Source organism: Sturnira hondurensis, unplaced genomic scaffold, assembly GCF_014824575.4.
Source record: "Sturnira hondurensis isolate 20B ecotype Veracruz unplaced genomic scaffold, ASM1482457v3 Scaffold0004474, whole genome shotgun sequence".
Classification (NCBI taxonomy): Eukaryota; Metazoa; Chordata; class Mammalia; order Chiroptera; family Phyllostomidae; genus Sturnira; species Sturnira hondurensis.
In genome coordinates this window covers 3,138,006-3,159,928 of record NW_028077105.1, presented here as the reverse complement: position 1 = coordinate 3,159,928, position 21,923 = coordinate 3,138,006, and the positions used below count along the sequence as shown (strand labels likewise).

Below are 21,923 nucleotides of genomic sequence, written 5' to 3'. Positions count from 1 at the left end.
TTGAATGTGGTGTTAAGGAATATCTGACATGTAATACCCTGAGTTTATTTATTCTCACTGGACAATTTTTAAGTAAGAAATAGCAGCAAGCAACATTTTTCAAGGAGGACAAAAATTCTCTGGCTTAGGCAAATACTTGGCCTTATATGGTTTAGAGTCAATGAACAGATGGCCTGACATTCACAAGGGCAGCTCTCCCCATGTTTCTGTTTCTGAAAAGAGTTCTTAGAAAAGACTAAACGTGTTGAAAAAATTGATACAATTGGTTACAACCATTTTTAGAGACTTGCTGTACAAAGGATTGTAACTTCCTTCCTGTATGAATCATTTACCAAAGGCAGTTGCTTTTTCCTCATTGTTGATTACATACTACACCAGAAAAGGTTTGCTTGTAATGGAATGTTTACTATCACCTTGTACAACTTCTGTGTACACAGATCAGCTGTTACGCTTTTCAGTAGGAGATGTTATTAACATTTACATTTTCTTTCCTGCCCCTGCCTCCCCTAAGAACATTACCACAATGTAGCCTGGGCTACGGCCTTCTAGTTTTACGTGTTTTCTTTGGGGGCGGGGGGGCGGGGGGAACACGCTACAAAATAAAACTCGCTAGATGTTAAGTACTCATTAAAATTTTTTTAAAATTATAAGACAAATCTTTAAAAATCAGTTTTGTCTCATACCCTTACTCCCTCTCTAATAATTTGGCACATATTTTGATCAACATGTTGAGTCATGTTAAAGAGAAAAGCCAATATATTAAAGCAACTAAAAAAAAAACCAACATGTGAGAATAGACAGTGGATTTTTAAATAAGCTATAATTTTGTTTTGCTTTCCTATTTTTTGCAAAACTAATTTTGCTCCTTGAAAGAAAGGGTGTATTTCTTAAATACAGCCAGTTTCCCTCCTTAGCAATACCCGAATTTCAGAAAGGCAAGGCTGTTTTCGAGATTTTGAGAACTTAGTTACCAACATGATTCCACAAATGTTCAGCTTACCCTTTTAATTTAAAGTCACCTGCTAAATTTATGTCAGAGCAACTTCATAAACCTATACTAAGAAAATAAAAGAAAGATAAAGGCACAACAACTGAACAAAAATCATATATTCCCTTCCTAAAGCTGTGGGTTTCTGATTTCTTCCTGATACCCACATAGCGATGGATTCCAACTGTCTGCTCCGACTTCATTTCCCAGGCTCAGCTCTCATCTTGCCTCAGGTGGAGTAGGATGATGTCTGAAGAGACTACCTGGGGCAACACACTCGGAAAGCAAACAGCTGGGACCTGTTGATGGACACTTACACAGTCACTGGGCTTTGTGCTCATCAATCTCTCATTCCTCCACAAAAAAAAAGTTGTGACCCAATTTTATCCTGCAAACCAGAAGCAGGAACTGAATGGGCCTCTAACCAGGCCTCCAAAACAGGAAGCAGGGGACAGTCCCAGTAGTCACGAGACAGGAACTGACCTGTAGCAGAGAGCTCCCAAAAGGCTGGCACCCACCAAGGCCACAGGTACAACAAGGCCACATTGTGTACTTCTAATTAGGCTTCACCTACCAGTGGGACCAACCTGATCTACCAGCAGATGAATGGCTTAAGCAGACCACAGGAGACCGAGTTGAGGAAAGAAACCAGGACATCAAGAGCCTGGGAACCCAGGCCAGTCACAACAATCTAAAGTTGAGTATTTCGGGTACGAAATGGATGTTCTAAAAACAAACTTACTTTTGTCCTTTGGAGCTGTCCTTTTAGTTTTGCTTTACTCTACTTTTCTAGTACAGCTCTTTTTGGCAAATTATAATTCTGTCTTCCAGAAAGCAAAAGGAAGCACGGCGCTTTGGATTCAGAGGGTGGGCAATGGTGGGCCAGCAAAAAGTCAAAAGGCCAGAGAAAACCCCTGTGCAGGGCACTACGGAGATGTTTTGTAACCCCTTCCTAACCATACTTCTCCCTTACGAGTTTGTCCACGTCTGCTCTTTTGATAATCTTGCTAAGGCTGGTTTCTTCCCTGGGGAAGCAAGGAAGGGAAGGGGCTGTAAGGCAGATTAGGTCAGAGGTTCTCAAACACTGCTGTCAATGGGCATGATAGTTTGACTCATCTCTGGTGAAATGGGAAAATTATAATAATAATGAGTTTTCCCACACATTTACTATATCCGCAAAGCTAGCCTTTATTCTCAGGCCATGTCAATCCTTCCTTTGTCCTAGACTTCACTACAGCCCCTCATCACTACCAATCCAAAGTGAGGTTCCTGGCCAAGACGCTACCAGAAGGTAGGTAAAAGGAAAAGTTCTAATTCTAACAAAGCACAGGTGCAAAGTCCCAGTTTTAGGTTTCAGTAACATAATTTTCTTGAAGGTTTAAAATAGTGAATGGGTTTCACACTTCAAGTCCACTGAGTTAACATGGCTTCTTCCAGGCTGGTCCCAGAATCTAACCACCGTGGCTAATACTGCTTCTGAGGCAAAATGTGCTCCTGGTTCCAAGCAGCAACCCTATAATCATTTAACCTGCATGAGTGAATAGAACCACTTATGGCTTCATTTTCTTATAAGCAAAGTGGGGGAATAACAAAGCCTATTCTAGCTATACTTCAAAGAACTGATGTTCATTAAAAATTTTTTATGAGAACCTGCCAGGTGTGTGTGTGTGTGGGGGGGGGGGGGGTTCTGCAGGCCGGAATGGAGCAGCTCTGTATCAGTAACATCTGTATCACTCACATCTCTTAGCTTCCATAGAGATTTACTGCCCGCAATGCAGGGGGCTGGGGATGCTAGCTTGGCATTGCAATCCGAGTAATAGTTTTGTATATACAAATACAATATATTTTCTCAAAAAAACCTTTGATACAACATTAGTTTCCCCTCAGCAAAGGAATGAAAGTGAGAATGACAAATGTAGTTAAAAAACAAACTAGATTACAGTGTAAGGATCACACAGAGAAAAATCAGTGAAAACCTTTAATGGCAATCTATTCTTTAAAATGACACCAGTTCATAGATAGAAGAAGTTTGTGGAAATGTAAGGAACCTGTACGTTCTTATTCATCTTATTAAGTTGAGCTTTTGGAACACCGACATTCCTTTTAAATGTCATGCCCTCATGAAGTTGTCCTTGCTTACCTTTCCACCTCAGTTTCAGTGTCACCTCTGACCCCACTGAGCCCACTGCACGCACAGGCCTAATTCCAAGGCACTCTCTGTGGACCTTCTCTGAGGCCCCATTACAGCCAGCCTTTCAATCTCCCCTCCCCACCAACTCTCAACTCCTTGGGGCCAGGAACATGGCATATATGGACTGAAGTAATTCATTTTGCATTAACAGTGCTGTGATTTTAAAGTACAGAATTTGAGAGCTGAAGGGAATCTCAGAAACCCTTCAGCTCTTTTCCGAGGTTTTAAATGACTTGCTCTCAATCAGAAAAGAACCAAGGACCAGAATCCAGCTCTTGAACTCTTATTCCAATCCTCATACCACGCTGCCTTGCCTTTGCAAACTTACAGGATTAAATGAGGGAATCAGAAATTTAGTTCAATCCTCCACTTCCATCCCCAGTCAATTTTAAAAGCCTTTTGGAGATCAAGAGCCTTGCTTATAATTACACAGTTCAAAGCAGAGCAAGAATGAAAACACATATCTAAGTTGCAGGGCAGTGCTCTTCCCACTCTATCATAATGATCCAGCTTTTAAATGGAGGTGGTGGAGGTACTGCAAAGGCCAGACCGTCCCAGAGACCAAAATCCTCTCAAGCCCATTTTTTTTTACAGCTTACAAGCTAAGAATGGCTTTTATATCTTTTAATGATGGTGGGGGGAGGAATAAAAAGAATAATATTTTGTGAAATGTATACAATTCCAATTTCAGTGCCCATTAATAAAGTTTTATTGGACTACAGCCACAACCATTTGTTTAGGTATTGTTTTGGCTACCCTAGCATCACAGCAGCAGAGTTGAATAGAGACCTCTCTCTCTGCGCGAGAGACCTCCTGCAAAGTATAAAATATTTATCACCTGGCATCTTCAAAGAAAACTCTGCCGAATCCTGGTGGAAAACGGACATTCACTCGTTTAGAAATCAAAACAAAAGTTCAGCTTCCATCCAACTCAGTAACCCTCAATTTAGAAAAACGAAGGGTTTGAACAAAACCGATTCCTATCTTCATTCTGTCCAGTCTTCATTCTGAATGAGAAGGCTCAAAAGTTCATGTCACTCACATAAGCAGGGGTTAAGCTGGGACCTGTGCAGTGGAATAGGACAGAGATGGCCTGCAAACACTGTTCCTTCGAGAGACAGTCTTCCTCACTATTCCTCAGCGCACCTAAATGGCTCAGTAGGTCCCTGCCAGTTCCCTGTCACACGATTCCCAGATAGACAGCTTCCTTGACTCTGAAAGTACATCACTCTAGCTAAATGGAGGCAGCGAGGGTAAAGCATGCTCGTTTAGAGTTAGGCACCGGAAGTGGAATCTGGCATTGACCAGTTGCTACCTGAATCTTGGACCTGGTTATGGATCCTTTGGTCTTCCCACCTAAGGAGGACAATAAGAAGGCTCTTCCTTCACAGGCTTGTTGGGAGGATTAAATGAGATATAGTTCAAATGTCAGGTCTCTTCTAATCTTTCTCTCTCCTTTTTCCAGAGACAGTATTTGGAGAATAAATAGTACGCGAGCCTTGCTAGAAAACGTTCAAATTACCTCACAGTTTAAGATTTGTTAATAGGGCCATATAAAAAATACCCAATCTATTAGTACAGTAAAAATAAGCTATTTAGTTGCATGTTGCCCTCACATCTCTCTCAGTTCTTTGAAGCTTCTTCCAAATTATAATGCCAAAATAAGAGTGCTATAATTTTTAGAAAAGTTATATTCATGCAATTTTTATAGCAAGCCACCCAAAGATCCAACTTACGCTACATTATACTCATGTTCAGTTATGAAGACCAACCAAGACTGAAAAAAAACCCCCCAAAAACCCAGAACCAGAAAGTCCCAGTTTATTCAGTCTGACTTCCTTAACATAAAGTTCTTCTTGTTCTTAAAATAGTCAGCTTTGGCTGAATTCCAAAACTGACACAAGCCTCCTTCAGGTGTTCTGAAGAAACTGAAGAAAATCAGAGCTGAAAACAAAACTGGAATGTAAAACCTTTTATGTGATCACAAATGCAAGAACCTTATTGTCTGAAACAACCATTAAATCAAATTTCCTATCCACACTTGTAAAAATAAATAATACTCTCAACATTGGTTGCACAGGGTACTAAAAGTTAATTTCAGTAACATCATTTCTACTATTTGCTAACACACAGCTAACTGCTTCAGTCACCAGACCTACAGTAACACCGAAATCTGTGATAGATTGAAAACACTTAGTTTTTCATGGACTATGCTAGCAATCATTTTAATGGCCAATTTACTCTTAGTTATTAAGATAGCATACCAGCGTTTCAAACAATGTTAAATTACACACTTTCCAGCTCATCGTGGTATATGGGGTAATAAAAACAGACCCTAGTTCTTTCACGGAAGTCCTAAAAAGATACCTCGGAAGTTTAGTGTATGTGACAAGGTTATTACTCTTGGAAGTAATTACTTGAAAGTACAAATTGATAAGAAATAGGAAATTCAAGCCACTAAACTTGTTTACATAAAATGAGTTGGGAAGATCATGACACGACATGCAAATTTATATAGATACATTGCGTGCAGCTGGCTTCGTGGCGTAAGTCATGGTTTCTGTACTCCCAAAATTACACAGAAAAAAAAATGAGAATGTCGTCTAAAACAGTCACAGGTAGATATACTCGTAGAAGGACGATAGGGGCCCAATCCAAACACAAGACAAACCAAGACACTGAATGGAAAACGGCTGATTGGGACACGTATCGAGCACTGCTGATGAACATAAGTTGTTCATGAGGACCGCACCGGCTCTAGGGTTCCAGCGTGGGGGGGGGGGGCGGGTGAGACGGTCGGTCTCCCGCACAGATACACACAGGCTCTTGCACCAGCAACCACTTTTTCCCAGGAGCCGCGAGCGCCAGCATCAGTCCCGCACCACCGCTCACTGCCCCACGCTGGGGCAAGTAGTAATTAAGTAGGAAGCACGCCTGCTACCCCCCAAAACGTATCTTTTCTCCTCCGCAGCGGCCCCTCACTGTGGACGTTAAAAGAGTTACCTACGCACCTGCATTGTAGAAACGGTCCAACACCGTGGTCTCCCCAAAGTCCAGTTTACCAAAATGGAGTGTCTCCAGTGTAGCGCCCACCGTCTCGCACGCCTCCCGCAGGCTCTGCAGGGCCTCGCTCTCGGCCACCATCAGCTGCCCCTGGCTCTCTTCGTTGACCACATATGCCACTGTGGTCCGTCGGCCGCCTCCGCCACCGGAGTTGCCCCGGCAACGGGTGGCGCTGCTCGCTGAAGGGGCAGTAGGACAGCTAGCGCCAGGGGCAGTGGCACTGTCCACATTCCAGAAGCTGCCCGGTGGCGGCGGTGGTGGCCGGCTCTCCCCGCCGTCGGCCACCGCTCCTCCCGTCCGGCAATTGCCACCCTCGGCGAAGGAGCAGAGGACCGAGGGAGCTAAGGGTGGCACGGAGAAAGTGATGCCCTCGCCAGCCTCCGTGCTCATCCTTCCCGGGCGGGTTGCAGCGGCGTCCCCCGTCCAGCCGCACCGTCTGGGCAGCCACAGCTCCGGGCTGCTCCGGGCACGCCGGGCTAAGCAGCTGCCATCGCGCGTCGCGCCTTCCGCGCCGCGCCGACGCCTCCTCTCCGGCGCCCTTTCTTCCAAAGGGACGCCGCTACCCGGCGGCGTCTCGCCCCTCCTCGGCGCCTCCGTGGCCGCGCTGCTCGCCCGCTTCAGGGAGTAAAGTACAAGGGGTGGAGAAGCGGGTTGAGCGGGAACGGGAGAGACCGCGGTTCCTTTCCTTGGCGGGCAGACGAATCGACTTGCAAACCTGCTCGGCGGCGCAGCTCAAGGGCGCCGCGCTCGGAGTGTGGAGCGTCCCGGGCTGTCGCCGCGGCGCGTCCACGGCTCCTTCCGCGCCCGGCGTTTGGGGAGGGGCCAGAAAGAGCGCCCTCTGGGTGGGGAGCTACCTGGCCGGCATCTTACCGGCAGGCAGGCTCCGTAGGCGGCGTCCGGGAACAGATCCGCCTCCCTCTTCGGCGGCAGCTCCCCTACATCTGCTCTATGTCTTCCTAGTGTCCTGGCCTCTTTTTCCTTCCGATTGCTGCAACAGCTTAGTTCCAGCACCAGCCTCACCGCTGGAGTCTCGGCGTACGCTGCAGCCGCCCGCCCTGGGTGCTACAGGCTCCTAGCCGCCCACTCGTCGCGGCAATGAGCGTCAGGGCCCGCCCTGGAGGAGGGCGCTGCTGGGAAGCCGGAGCCCGGTGGAAACTGATCACGCCGGGACTCCCAGACTTCAGCCCCAGCGCGGCGCGGGGCAAAGGTTTTAAGCCACCAACCAGGCTCTCTCCTAAGAACGCCTGGATTAGGCAAAAGTGCGGAGTGCACGGGACAACAGGATGGCGCAAAAAGTCTCTCGCGAATGCGAAGGTCTCCTGAACTTGCCCTGGAGGCAAATTAAGCGTTTCCCGCGGCCATGGCGCCCCCCTCTGGCCCCTGTGGGACTCTCTCGATAGTGCGGTCTGAAAGGAATCGGGCAGCCCCGAGGCCCGAGTTGCTAAAGGCGCGAGGATTTCTATGAGTGTTCTGGACCTGGGGCCTAATCTGGGGAGGGTGGTTTATTCGTGACAGTGGCACTCCAGAAGTGGCAGGCAAAATTTATCAAGTACTCCCGTCATATATTTCATTAAAAATTTTCCAATAATTGTGCTATTATTAATGAGTAATTGATTGGCTCCAACTCCTGGCCGGTTTAGTATTCTTATTTAGAATCTTAACAGCTGCTTTTCCCTCCCCGCCACCCTCCACGCATGTGTCATATTCTTGGGATAGAAGACAAGGTCTATGCAAGACTGGTCAAATCATCAGCCGCCAGTTGAAAGAGGGAAATTAAGGGACTTACTCTGTCTTTAAATTGCACCACAGGAAAAACAATGCTTGGATTGCTTAAGAATATTAAAAAATGATCTACTTATTTAAAGAGCAAAAAACAGTTGTGCAAATTCTCAGAAAACTTCTCCACAATGCTGTAACTTTAGGAAAACCAGAGAAAGTTGCAAGGAAATAAAGTTAACGGGTTTTAGGCTTCTCATATCCAGGACCTGAGATTGAGTTCTGTGAAAAAGGTAGAAAAATAATGCAAATTACATTCAAGCTTAGGGGGAGGAAGGATGAAACAGTGAAGTCAAAAGGAGAAAATAGTAATGAGGGAAAAGCCTAGCAGCTTCACAATAGTATCCTCAAGGAAGCAATGTAACTTTAGCTTCTTCTAAAGGTTTGTTAGATGGTAGAAGTAAATTTATAGTAAGGAAACTTTATACTCTTCATGTCAACTAAAATCAACATGATCCGTATCTACTTAGCATGCATATATTTAGTGAAATCTGTGATCATATTGCAACAACATTTTGATGGGTTGCTAATATGTATGCATATTACGGGACTCTCATCTTTATAGATGAGGGTAAAAATGTTACCCAATGTCAGACAAGGAGTTAGTAACAAGAGCAGGTTCCAGTCCAGAGCCTGTGCCATCCTCTGCTCCTAATTGTAATGTGGTGATAAGATCATCTGTCAGCCTGTTTTTTTTTATATCCTGGACATGCAACCAGTTCATTTAACAACCACATAAAGTTTAAAAGAAAGGAGATGAGAAGTTGAGACAGGAGTCTATTTGCAAAATTTTGAATTAAAATATCATGTCAAAAGACCATTTTTCTTATTCTGGAAGCTGTGTACTGTGCTTGTGTTTCAAATTCTTCCACCAAAAGCCAGGGAGAGCTAACTCTTGCGGAACCATCTGAGGCTAAAGTCAACGAGGCCAGATGTTGTTTGTGGTGATTGATGCTCTGTTTCATCTTGAAGTTTGCCATTTGCGTCATAATTGTATTATTTTTATATATAACGGAGTACACTCCAAAACACAGGATTTATTTATACAAAATTGTGTATTTATTCTTACACATTTAAACCAGTCACCTTCAGAATACTCTCCACCTGATGTAATATACCTATAAGATGTTTTTTTCCACTACTCAAAACAATTTTTGAACTCATCGATTTTGATGCTTTTTCGTGCTTCTGCTTTTTGTTGTTTCACCTCTTCAACACTGGTCAACGTTTCCCTTTGAGGACTTTTGTCATCCAGGAAACAAAAAAAAAAGTCACTCAATGGAGGAGGAGGGTGATGCCATTTTTGGTCAAAAACTGCTGAACACTCAGCACAGTGTGGCAGGTGCACTCACAAATCACCCATCATGAAATGGGCAAATGTGTTGAAAGAGTTTAAAAAAAATTTTCACTGAAGGTCAACACAGCCTCTCACAACAATGCCAGCTGGAACACTGACACAGATGGGTTCCTAGAACACTCACCTAGTGGGGGGAAACCTGTACTACAAGGGGTCCACCATCCAGAAGATAATTCTGGTGCTAAGAGGGTTCCACCCTCTCAAAAACTATTTTGGATTTCTTAATCCTCCAACAAAAGTCTGGAAGATGACCTGCTTTCTTTGGATATCCAGTAGCTTCAAATTCTCCCTCCATCCACTATAACACAGTTCTGGGTGATGGATCCTCATCACAGGCAAAGATCAGATTCACATGGGGAGTTTTACGTTGAGCCCCACCCCACACCCCAACAGAGATGTGATTTAACTAATTTTGAGAACAAGACTCCTTTAGTGGGCCTATAGGATTTGATAAAGCAAGGCTATCATCTAAAGATCTTATTTGGGGGTTCTTTTCATCTTAAGTGATTCAGTAAATGCTTTAAAATTAGCAGATTTACTAGAATTTAGCAACAAAAGTACTACTAGGATTTTCAGCACCTAAAGAGATTGAAATGAACTCTAAAGATGAGTAAAATAATTCTCCACAGGCAAAAATAGACATCTGTCCTGCTGTTCCTCTTACAGAAGCCGTATAAGTGGGCAATGAATGACACACCCAAATTTGTGGCATAAAAGCTTACTTTGAGTTCCCTTATAAGTCATTTTAGAATCGTGCATTACTTATAAAAGACTTAAACTATAATGAATAAGTAAGTGACTTTACTGAATTACGTATTGTATGTTATATTGAATGACCACTGTAAAATGGTCCAATGACCATTGGACTCTATGATAGAGTCCAATTTGTTAAAATATTTAGACAAAAATATTTTACCTGGTTTTTCACCACGAAATTACCATATACTTTATCTTTTGAATCATCATAATCTAGCAAATATTTAAGCCTAAATATTAATGGCAAAGGGTATTCAGGAAATGGTTAAAGTAAAAGTAAAAAGTAAGAAAGGAAAACATGTTGCTATTTAAATTTCAATTAATTAAAATTAAATAAGAATTTAGTTTCTCAGTCACAATAGTTATGTTTCAATGGCCATCGAAATGGCCACTCACTGGCCATATGTGGCGAATGGCTATTCTACTGGCCAATGGAGACATAGAACGTCTCCTTCACTGCAGAAAATTCTACTGTTAAAGTAAAAAATTCCACTGTTATAGAAAGAAAGTATTTGCTGTAATTTCCCCAAAGGTTTGTATTTGTTTATTTAGTACTATATTAAGCTTTAGGTATTAAACAAGTAGTAAAGTATGATCCCAGTGGTGCTACCTGGAGAGACAGATACATAAAGAGCCTGAGCTGCGATAGAAGGTGCACCGGGGCGGGGGGTGGGGGGTCAGAGCTCCACCTACCCACGCAAAAGCATGCAGAAGATATGAACACGAGACCATACAGTGAATCTAGAAGACCACAAGTGGTTCAAGTACTGATACGTGTCAAAGTAAAAGTAGCAATCATTTTGTAGTAAGAGTTTTATAGCTGTGCTACCACCTCCATGACTACCACTCTACAGCTACTCGTTATTCCTGTACAATGATCCCTCCTTTTGCTACTAGAGGGCACATTTGATGGTAGTGATTAAGAAACAAGTTTGACCCTTGTGGCTCAGGGGGTTGGGTGTCGTCCCCCAAACCAAAAGGTCGCAGGTTCACATTCCAGTTAGGGCACATGCCTAGTTGTGGGCCAGGTCCCTGGTTGGGGGTGTGCAAGAGCCAACTAATGCTTCTCTCACACATCAATGTTTCCCTCTCTCTAAAAGTAAGTAAAATCTCCCAAAAATAAAAAAAAGCAGCAAGTCAGAAATCAAGGCTGAGGCCAGATTTTGAAGCATTGCAGTGAAAGGTACGTTTACATTCATCACGTTAGAAAAGGAAACATTCAAGGATTTCAAGCAGAGGCATATTTGATCCAGCCTGTAGTTTAAAAAGAGAACTGTGACTGATGTAGATGACTGGACCTGGAGCTAAACCTAAAAGAAGTTACGGTTTAGTTAAGTCTTAAGAAGTTAAGACTTCTGCACTATTCCAGGTGCAGCCTGGCAACGGGGCAGTGTTCTCACGGCTCCAGTCTCCTCGAGCCGGAATGATGTTCGATGGGCTCTTTGATACACTTCTTCTAACAGCACTAATAATACCAGCTTATTAGTGTAGCTTTTTGTCCTAATGAGCTGAAGCAATTTTAGTGCAGATGAATCGTTCTCTTCCCGTTTTGTGAAAGGAAGACCCTGGTCTGGTCTATTTCCTCTGGCCCGTGACGCCCCGTGTCCCATCCACATACTCACCACCTCCCACATTGTCAGACTGTCGCTTTCTTCTCCCCTCGCTTTGACGAACGTTTTTGACTGTGAAAGACAAATTTAATTTAGATAAGCAAATCATGAAAAATGTATATGCATAAGGTGAAAGCAAGAGTTTTTGTGTAAGCAATGGGAACAAAAACTGCTAAAATAAAAAAATGAATTTTTTGTGAAGATATTGGGGCTCACAGCATGAATACAAGGCTGGGGCCCACACTCAGGAAAGGCAGAAAAACCAAGGGCCCTCAAAGGCCAGAGCTATACCTGAGGTCACTCCACAGGAAAAGTGCCTATGACTTTGTCCCAAATAAACATCATGGTTATTTTCTGTGATGGTACTGTTAAAGACATATGTTCCCTAGAATTAATAGTACTGGTTCATGAATACATAAGACAAATCAATGAGGCAGAATAGAAAATACAGAAATAGACCCAATTACACATGAAAATTTAGTATAAGATAAAAAACAACCTTCTGGGGGAAAAAGGATTTTAAAAAGTGGCATTGGAATAACTGCATAGCCCTGTGGAAAAGCTAAAGTTGGATTCGTTCTTCATACCATACACCAAGAAAAATTCCAAATGGATATGAGATTTAATTTTTAAAAGATAAAACTACACAAGTACTCAATAAATACATGGGTAAATCTTTTTCAACTGAGAAGTAAGAAAAACTTTCAGGACTATGACTCAAAATCCAAGAGTGGAAAAAAGGGAAAAATAGATAAGCTTGTAACATTAAAAGCAATAAGTCTTTATGCAGCTAAAGGTATCACAAAATAGAAAACTGGGAAAATATATCTGTAACTGATACCACAGCTCATAAAGCGAGTGTCTAAATATAGAGACCAAAATCTCATAGGAAAATCAACTATAGAAAGCCAGAGGCAATTCATAAACATGAAAATAAGGATAAATGAACCCATACAAAGATATGCAGTTTCATTTAAAACAATGTAAATGCAAATTAAAATTGCACTGGCATTCCACTTTTCACTTATTGTGTTGGCAAAAATCCGAAAGTTTGATACAACTTGTGTTGGTGAGGCCGCAGAAAAGAGGCCCTCATCCATTTCTGGTGGAATAAAAAAATTAGTCCTGCACGGGGAAATTGGTAATATCTAGCAAAATTACACAGAGGTTTACCCTTTGACCCAGCAATCCACTTCTAAAAATTTTCCCCAAAGATACAGTGGTAAAACTAAAAAAGGCATTTTTACAATTTTAGTATAATTTACAATAGCAAAAAAAAGAAAGAAAGAAAGAAAATTGCCCAAGTGTTCATCAGTCAGGATGTGGTTTAATAAACTCTGATAGAGTCACTAAACGTAATACTATGCAACTATTAAAAAAGAAATGCTGGCTATCTCTATAGTGGTTATTTACCCCAGGACACTTCTAGGTCTAATTTCTCTTTCATGGCTAGAATCAGAAAGCCAAGTAACTATTTTTTAAAGAAACATGTTATATTCCTATTGAATTTTGTAATATAAACACATACACACATGTGTGTGTCTCAATTTCTTAATAAAATGGCAACATATTATATATAATTTTCTACCCCTGTATTTTTGGGTATTGGACAACAGGTAGTGCATGACAGGGAACCGTGAATAAAGGTAAATGAATGACATGACTATTCTATCGGGAGCAATTACTGGATAGTGGTGTCAGGAAAGAGAACAGCAACAGAGGCCAGGTTGGTTTAGGATAAAAAGATTGCGATTTGGAGAGACTTGGGTGGTTAGAATGCAAAGGACAGGGTAGTTAGTCAAGAGGAGGAAGCTATGGAGAGACTGCACAGAATTCCAGAAATCTGCATACAAGGTCCTCTGAGTCTTTGACTGAAAACCATCTGTACATGTGTGGGCTAAAATCTGGTAAGGCCAGGCAAGAACAATTTCTGAGGAAAATATTAGGGAACTGTAGTATGAACAGTTCCAAGAACTCACACAGAGCTGGTAATTATTTGGGTTCCCTCCAGCCGGAATGGAAAGAAATCACTGAATACATGGAGCGAGCATATGTAGAGATTCTAGAAAAGTCACAATTTAGAAGTGAGCTAGATTATCCCTAGGGTAAAGGCCATTTACCTTATAAACAAGCTTAGAAACAAGGCAGTTGCCCATAAATAACTGCTCGCCAAAAAACAAAAACAAACAAACAAAAAAACCCTGATACCTTTTAAAGAATTATATCAAAAATATAGCATTCAATAAAGTAAAACTCTTAATATCTGGCATCTTATCAAAACTTAACAAAGAAAGGAGAAATAAAGTGCTTCTTACCAAGGAGAAAACTCAGTTGTAGAAATAGATCCAGAAATGACGGAGATGATGCCTAACAGATAAAGGTATTAAAATAGTTATTATGCATATGCAAAAATGCTCAAACTTGCAAAAGAACACATGGACATAATGAGGAGAAAAATGAAAGATTTAACAAAGAACCAAATGGAATTTCTTGATGTGAAATGCAGTATTTAAAAATAAAATTTAATTGCCTGATTACTAGCCAATAAAACACTACAGAAGAAAATATCAGTGAACTTGAAGTAATAGAAACAGAATTTATCTGAAATAAACCATAGAGAGAATGGACTGGAAAAAGAAATAGCAGAACCTAGTGAACTGTGGAATAATATTAACTGGTCTAAAGTACATATAGTTTGAGTCCCAGAAAGGTTAAAAAAAAAGATTGTTCTGGTGAAAGCTTTTAAATTGACTTCGCTGTTTTCTGAATTACAAGTTTTGTTCTTTTCAAAAGACAAACACGCCCCCCATGAAGTTTATGCCATGTTATGTATTATTATTCTATTTTAACAGTATGCTCTGTATAAATCCAAACGATCAATAGTATCGATCATTTGCAGTCCTCCTACTGATTACAAATTTGTGTATGGTTGGGGGTGGAGAGAAACTGCAGTGTGGTTTTCCTGTTACAAATGTTCTCGGCTGTGCTCCCTATAAACGCATCTTTGCTGTGCTGTTAGGGTGCAGGAAGGTTTTGCAGGTTTTTTTGTGTGTCTTTTTAGGAGGTAAACGGTTGTTTTCTATTTATGTGAACATTTAGTCTGACTTACAAGAAAATATTTTTATTGACTTTCCCCAAAAGTTTTTTACATACTTTAAATGAATATTAATTTTTAGTTGGGCTTTCCATCATTTGTCAACCATTTCTATGCTCATTTATTATCTCTCCTATGTGACTGTTATGTTTAGACTGGTTTAGTAGTATGATATGGATTCCTCTAAAAATGAGGCATTTAATCACTATCATTAATAAAATAATCAGCCTCTCATTACTATTGGCCCTGACTCACTCTAAGAATGAATCATACTCAAGAAAAGATAAATGAGCTAATTGGAAAAAATAAACAGCCCAATTGCACTATGTAATGTACTTCCAATAGCATTTTACTTTTTGTATTTCATAATTATTTATCAAATATTAGCAATGCTTAGGTAGTTTTCATCAAAATTACTAATCATAATACTAGTACTACTAGTACTAATAATAAATGAATGATAACTCACCCTAGAAAAAATTCCTAAAGCCATATAGTTATAGAAAAATTTTTGTATATGCAAAAGTATCTCGTACTGATGTATGATAAGGAAATTAATAAAATAATTCCAAGCATAAATGTATATTACATTAGAACAAGATTCAAAGAAGAAAAGTAGAACGGAGTTCAAGGAGAAAAGGACAGGATAAATTTTCTAACAGTTAAATATGACTTTGTTCATGCATTTTTAAAAAATTGAACATAGTGACAGGCAGCCTCTCTTACGATGATCCATGCTTCCTAGCGTTTATACCCTGTGCAGTCCCATCCCCTGCAGGGTGGGCCTGGCCTAATGACTTGCTTCTCAGGACAAGCATACACACAGCAAAGTCACATAGTGATGGGATGCAGCTTCTGCGTCTAGGATGCAAAAACACTGTGAAATCTGTCTTGCTCATCCACTTTTGTTCTTGCTCTCTCTCTCCTTCTCCCTCTCCTGTTCTCTCTCTTTCTGTCTCTCTCTCTCCCCCAAACACAAATGCATCCTGCCAACGTGCATGTAAGTGAAATTGGGAGTGAATTAATCTTAGTCAGGTTTTCAGGTGAGACTGACCTGTTGACTGCAGTCTTGTGAGAGATCTTGAGTAATCTGACCCAGAAAAGCTGTGAGAAAATGAATGGTTGTTTTGAGCTGCTAAGTAGACAATTTGTTGCAAAGCGCTGGATAAGTAATACAATAACTGTGAATGTCAGATGCCTATTATTCTTAGAATCTACTGGAAACATTTAAGACTGATAAATATTTTGATTTTTAAAATGACATGTTTCAGTAAGCTTGAAATTACATCATTTGCTGCTGTTAGAGCATGAGAGGAAACTTTTTAGAGGGCAACTAAAAATGTGTGTGGGTTTCATAACTTTTCTAAATTACTTTGGGGAGTGCATGAGTAAAAACTAGCGGTGTCCTAGCAGTATTGGGAAACTCATTTCTTAGTGATAGCGAAAAGAGGTTAAGGGGGAGAATTGAGAGTGAAATGGGAACTAGATGGTTAAATTTCCTGCCTTAAAGAAGTAAAGTTAACACCCGAGCCAAGCTAGAAAGTGCAACTAAAATAATAACCTGTACCAGTTGAGAGCTTACAGTTACACGTGCCACCTCATTTAGTCATCACAACAACCCTCGGAGGGAGTGGTTATCATCATGGAGATTTGAGGGGGGACCAATTCATCACACCCCATTTTATTCTGTGCAGCTGAGCCTACAGAAGAGACACCCATTTATCCAGCCATTTACACATTGGAGCCAAGATCCACTTATGGCATAATTCCATCCATTTATCGCACTTATCCAATGGATAACCAAGAGTCCATAAGTACATGTGCCGTAAACCTGCCTACGAGCTGGAAGTGGCCAAATAGCTGTCATCACACAAGTAAAGAGCGGGAGGCTTGGGTTCAGTGCTGTGTCTCTGATTCTGGAAACCTGTGCTCTTAACAGCCCTGTCTTCGCAGAAGATGAGGAAAATGATCAAATGCATTTTCTGCTATGTTCAGATTATCTCAATCATGCATCGATTTTTGTCTCTATACATAGAAGCACAGTACACATATATCCTAGATCACAATGTATACATATATGAAAGCATGTATAAATGTATCTATTCTCTAGCTATTGATTAGACCCCAATAAAGCTGAAAAAAGTCACAATAAGGTGTGCGTGACAGATGACGAATATATGCCTTAATCCTCTTGGCACTGCAGTGTCTTAAAGTTCAATTTATTTGGTACCTATAAATCTTTTCAAGTTTTTTTCTTCCATGAGCCCCAGAAATGCCATTATTTCATAAATTGTTAATCAGAAGTTAATATCAACATCACAGAATGAGTGTAACCACATTGCATTCTTATAATTTCAGCCTAAACACAAAGAAAACTAGGATTCTAGGCTGGCCTCTGCTGCAGAATTATAAATGTACAATTCCTGTTTGGCTTTGCAATATGTAGATTAGTTTGCCTAACTTTGTTACAGTCTTCAGGTCCTACCTAGAAATGATTGATCTAGTCAAAACTTGCCACTTTTATATACAAAGAAACAAAAATCTAGGGAAAGTATAGAATTGAGAAGTAAAGGGACAATTTAAATAAAAACTTAGTATTCTTTGTCCTGTAGCCTAATTGCATTAAAAGAGTACTCCTCAAGTAATCAATTCAAAAACTCACAGGGAATAAATTTCTAGCAATGGAATTTCACACAGTCCTTAACTTGGCTTTCATGGACACCCCTAACAAACCTGGAATCCACTTGGAAAGCAAGGTATTGAGAAGGGCACAAAAGGAGGTAAAGGAGGGGTAGAATATAGGAAATATTTCATGTCTCCTGTTTTTAATTTTCCAATTGAACTCAAAATATTAAACATTTATGGAAGGTTTACTGAATATTGCACGTTCTTCAAGTACTTAGAGACACAACCAAATTAGGCCTGGTTTTGACTTCAAGGTGCCCAAATCCAGTATAGGAATGTGGTTGATTTATTTACATGTCTAATCACTTTTATTCTAGAAAACTTCTCCAGTGGAATGACACCTTTTACAATGCTAGAGTCATGTACTGCTAGGTAAGAAGTGCCCAATATCTCAGAGCCCCTTAGAATTTTTTTCTGTGGTCAGGGTCACCATGAACAGTTTATCCAGCTGGAACCAGCCTCTGTCCTTCGAAGGGAGACTACCCTATTTTTAGCTTAGTTTGAATAAATCCTCCTGCACCACTCTTTGCCAAGGTTCCAGCTGCTTTCTGTTTGCTCACTTTAATATTATATTAACCTCTCTTTGGCATTACAAAAAAAACTTCAGAATTTTTTTAGTTTACCCTTTGTAGTACTGCAAAAAATAAAATGAGAGTTTAGACATGTGAATGCCTATGTCAGGTCCTTGGGATCTATCAGTGAACATAAGAGGCACAGATTCCTGGTTCAATGGAACACACAATATATTCCTGTTAATATGCAAAATAGTAACTGGAATAGATATAAATTTTTTTCTCATGTAAAGTAAGTGTAGATTTAGTCAGTCCAGGACTCCACTGGTAGTTCCATTGTCACCAAAGATCTTGGCTCCTTGGCCATTTCTTCTTTCTCAGCCTTATCTCATAGCCTCCATCCTCTGGGTCACCTCATGATCAGAAAATATGTGTTGTGGTCCAGCCATCACGTCCAGATTCCAGGCAGCAGGAAGGAGAGTGTAGGCAAAGGGCATGCCAGCATGCTAGTCAGCTCTTTTAAAATAGCTTTCCTAGAAGCCTCACCCAACTGTGTCTACTTAGAAGGAACACCTGCCAGTGGGGCTGGAAACTGGCTGTAAACCTGGGCACGTACATACAACCAAAACTTAGGAGTTTTGTTACTAAAGAAGAAAGGAAGAATGGATACTGGGGAGGCAACAGTCTTTTAAAAGGCACAGCTCTCTTAGTCTTCACCACAATATGTATGTGTGTGTGTGTGTGTGTGGATAGATATAGATAGATGTATAAGAAGAAATTTTAGAGCATCACACGGGGGAATCATCATATACATGTAGTTCTTTTGGGGTGGTTGTATGTGCTCTTTTAAAAATCATATCTATGAATTCTAAGTATTAGACTTCTACGCATCTTTAAAATTTTAGAGTGCTGATTACTCCATCTAGATAGTTAAGTGTTTAAGGAGTGTGGGTTATATGCTGTCACTCATTTCCCTTAGTGAAATCCCCTATTCTTGGTTTTCAAAATAATCTGCAAGTGTCTTAATGTATTTATAATCTGAATTTAAAAATATCTCCACTGAACTTTTACATAAGCCAGAGGTGGGAAAAAAGTCGGCTCTGAGAGGTTCTGTTTTGGGTTCAGGGGAGATGGTGTGTGCCCCTAAATTCTTGGCCTCTTAGGGACACGGCAGGCAGAGAGAGTGCCGTCAGCATCTCCCTTCTTCTCCCCTTGATCACACCCTTAGCACCAGGAGGAAAACTGCGCCGCTAAAGCACTGGGCGCCGGAATTCAGCTGGGGCACGGTGCCTGAGGAGCTGACTTCCATCCTTTTGGCCTGAGTTTCCTAATTTGTACAGTGAAGGTGAGTGAGTTCAATTGGTGTCACAGCAGTTGATTTAGCTGCTAGAATAATCCCTGATTTCTTGAAGGGTTTCTGAAGTCATAGCGTCTCTATCCTTTTATTTTTGTCTTAGAAACCATGTTGATGGAAGACAGGCCTACGGAGTCAACAAAAGCAATTATAGCACTTATTTTAGTTGTCCTAAGAGAGACCACATTCACATAACTTTTATTATACAGTATACTGTTATAATTGTTCTATTTTATTATTAGTTATTGTTGTTAACCTCTTACTGTGCCTAATTTGTGAATTATACTTTATCCTAGTTATATACCTACTGGGAAAAGCACAATATATAGGGTTTGGTACTATATATTGCCACACTTTCAGGCATCGACGGGGGGTCTTGGAACATAACCCCCAGCAGATTAGGGAGACCACTGTACACACGTGTGAAAATGCAAATGATAGCACTTCATAAGCACTGCTCTGCACTTTGCCTCTTTTCAGTAAAACAATCTACTGCTTTCTGAGGAGGGGGACAGAAAAATTAAGGGTCTGGAGTGAGACCCTTAAGAGTGTACTTTTCACTGTACACTCTGAACAATTTTTAACCATGAGCACATATCAATCGTTCAATTTAAAACATACATAAAAGATAGCTTCTGTATATTTTTAATATGAGGGGGGACCCCAAGAAATGGAATTTATTTTTAAAAAACTGTGTTCATTCTTACATATTTAAACTTCAGTCACCCTCAAAGTACTCTCCATTTGATGCAGTGCACCTATCAAGGCTTTTTTCCCACTGCTCGAAACAGTTTTTGAACTTCTCAATTTTGATGTCTTTTGTGCTTATCATTTTTTGTATTACCTCTTCCATATCAGCAAAATGTTTCCCTTTGAGGACATTTTTCATCCAGAGAAACAAAAAAGTCATTGGGGCAAGATCAGGTGAATAGGAAGGGTGGGGCATGAGAGTCATGCTGTTTCCATCATGAAATGGGCAAACTTGTTGGAAGAGTCTTCAAAACAAGTTCCCTGAAGCCCAATACAGCCTCTCACAACAACGCCAGCTGGCCCACTGATACAGATGCGTTCCTAGAACACTCATGTATCAGGGGAGGCCTGTACTATGAGGGGTCCACCTTCCAGAAGATAATTTCCAGGGTTTGGGGGGTTCCCCTTGTATTTGGGTGAAGATCTTAAAAACAAATGGTAAGATTTTGAAGAAAGCCAATTCAAGGTCATTTTACTTCTCTATCAATTTTGTGGCATCATTAACTCCCTACTTCTTAAGGAACATGATTTTTAGCAAGATTTACATTCTGAATTAAGCTGTGGATTGTGATGTTACCCCAAATTAACTCACCACTAAAAGGAAATGTTCTTTTGTTGTTTGTGATATATAGAATCCAATATTTGTCATAAAGTGTGGCTACCACTTACTGGTCTTAATTTGAATAAAAATAACCTTCTACTATAATTGCTGGTCTTTATGACAAGGTTGAGGTCGTAGTATTCAGAGAGAAAGAGGACGGGGCCTGGAACAGGTCCTGGAACACTGCAGGCCGGGTCCAGGGCTTCCCCTGGAACCAGTGTTAGCCAGCCCCACCCTGGGCATCAGTGAGGTCCTAAAAGGCTTCAAAGAGGCAGCTTCCACTGTGAGTACAAAAGTGATGGGCAGAGAGCACAGATCGATGTCCTGGAAGGCAGGAAGGCGACAATCTTCAGCAGGAATCAGGAAGACAATACTGGCAAGTGCCCTGATACCATCAGCCACAGCCCCAAGATGAAACTCCCTTCAGTCACATCATTCATCCTGCATGTGGAAGCCATGGCCTGGGACCGGGGAAAGAAGCAGATCCAGGCATTCAAGTGCTCACCGCCCGCAAACACGAGGAGGTGGATGCAGCGGAGATCCAGGCGCAGGTGTGTTTGTATGCCTTTGATCTCATCCACCTCAACGGAGAGTCCCGGGTACTGAGCCCCTTTCTGGGTGCAGGCAGCTGCTCCAGAACTTCACGGAGACGAATGCCGAGTTTGCCTTCTCCACTTCCCTGGTCACCAAACACACGCACCAGAGCGCCAGCATCACACAACTGGCTCAAGCTGAAGAAGGACTACCCGGATGGCGTGGGTGACCCCCTGGATATCCCGGTGATTGGTGCCTACCTGGGCCAGGGGAAGCCGGCTGCCCACTATGGGAGCTTCTTGCTGGCCTCCTATGGCCAACAAAGAGAGTGAGGAGCTCCAGCCATATGCAAGCATGGAACTGGCTTTATCCTCCTGGCCCTGGCGCTTCCTACCCCACACCTGGGCAGGTCGCGTGAGAGGTCAAGTTCGTTCATCTCTCCCTCTCCCCTAGCTACCCTCCTGCCTCAGACCTGGCGGACAGGGAGAAGGGGATTTCCCTTAGCTTCTCTCAGTTTATTAGCTTCAGTGAAGACTAGAAACCATAGGAGACAACCACAGGTGCCCAGGTGGCCTGTCTGTACAAGCAGCAAAGTCAGATTCAGAACCAGGAGGGCACAGACTTAGACTTTAACCTGGAGGACTTCTACTAG

General features: G+C 41.5%; 2 protein-coding genes across 3 annotated transcripts in view; one reads left to right on the top strand and one right to left on the bottom strand.

The window, feature by feature from the left end:
* MAP3K5 (mitogen-activated protein kinase kinase kinase 5) overlaps window positions 1-6,972 on the bottom strand; it is a 180,090-nt gene extending 173,118 nt beyond the window's left edge. The window contains exon 1 of one of the 2 annotated variants that reach the window (XM_037045671.1): window positions 6,191-6,972. In XM_037045671.1, the coding sequence (XP_036901566.1) occupies window positions 6,191-6,632 (442 nt within the window). In that variant the 5' untranslated portion in view covers window positions 6,633-6,972. The remainder of the gene's footprint in view (window positions 1-6,190) is intronic. The other variant, XM_037045670.1, reaches the window with a different exon arrangement.
* A 13,386-nt stretch (window positions 6,973-20,358) lies between these two features.
* Window positions 20,359-21,923, top strand: LIG1 (DNA ligase 1). Its single transcript, XM_037045867.1, is given in 7 exon segments — window positions 20,359-20,470; window positions 20,869-21,006; window positions 21,009-21,224; window positions 21,227-21,337; window positions 21,340-21,439; window positions 21,441-21,670; window positions 21,673-21,923. Coding segments are annotated over 7 exon segments (1,158 nt in total).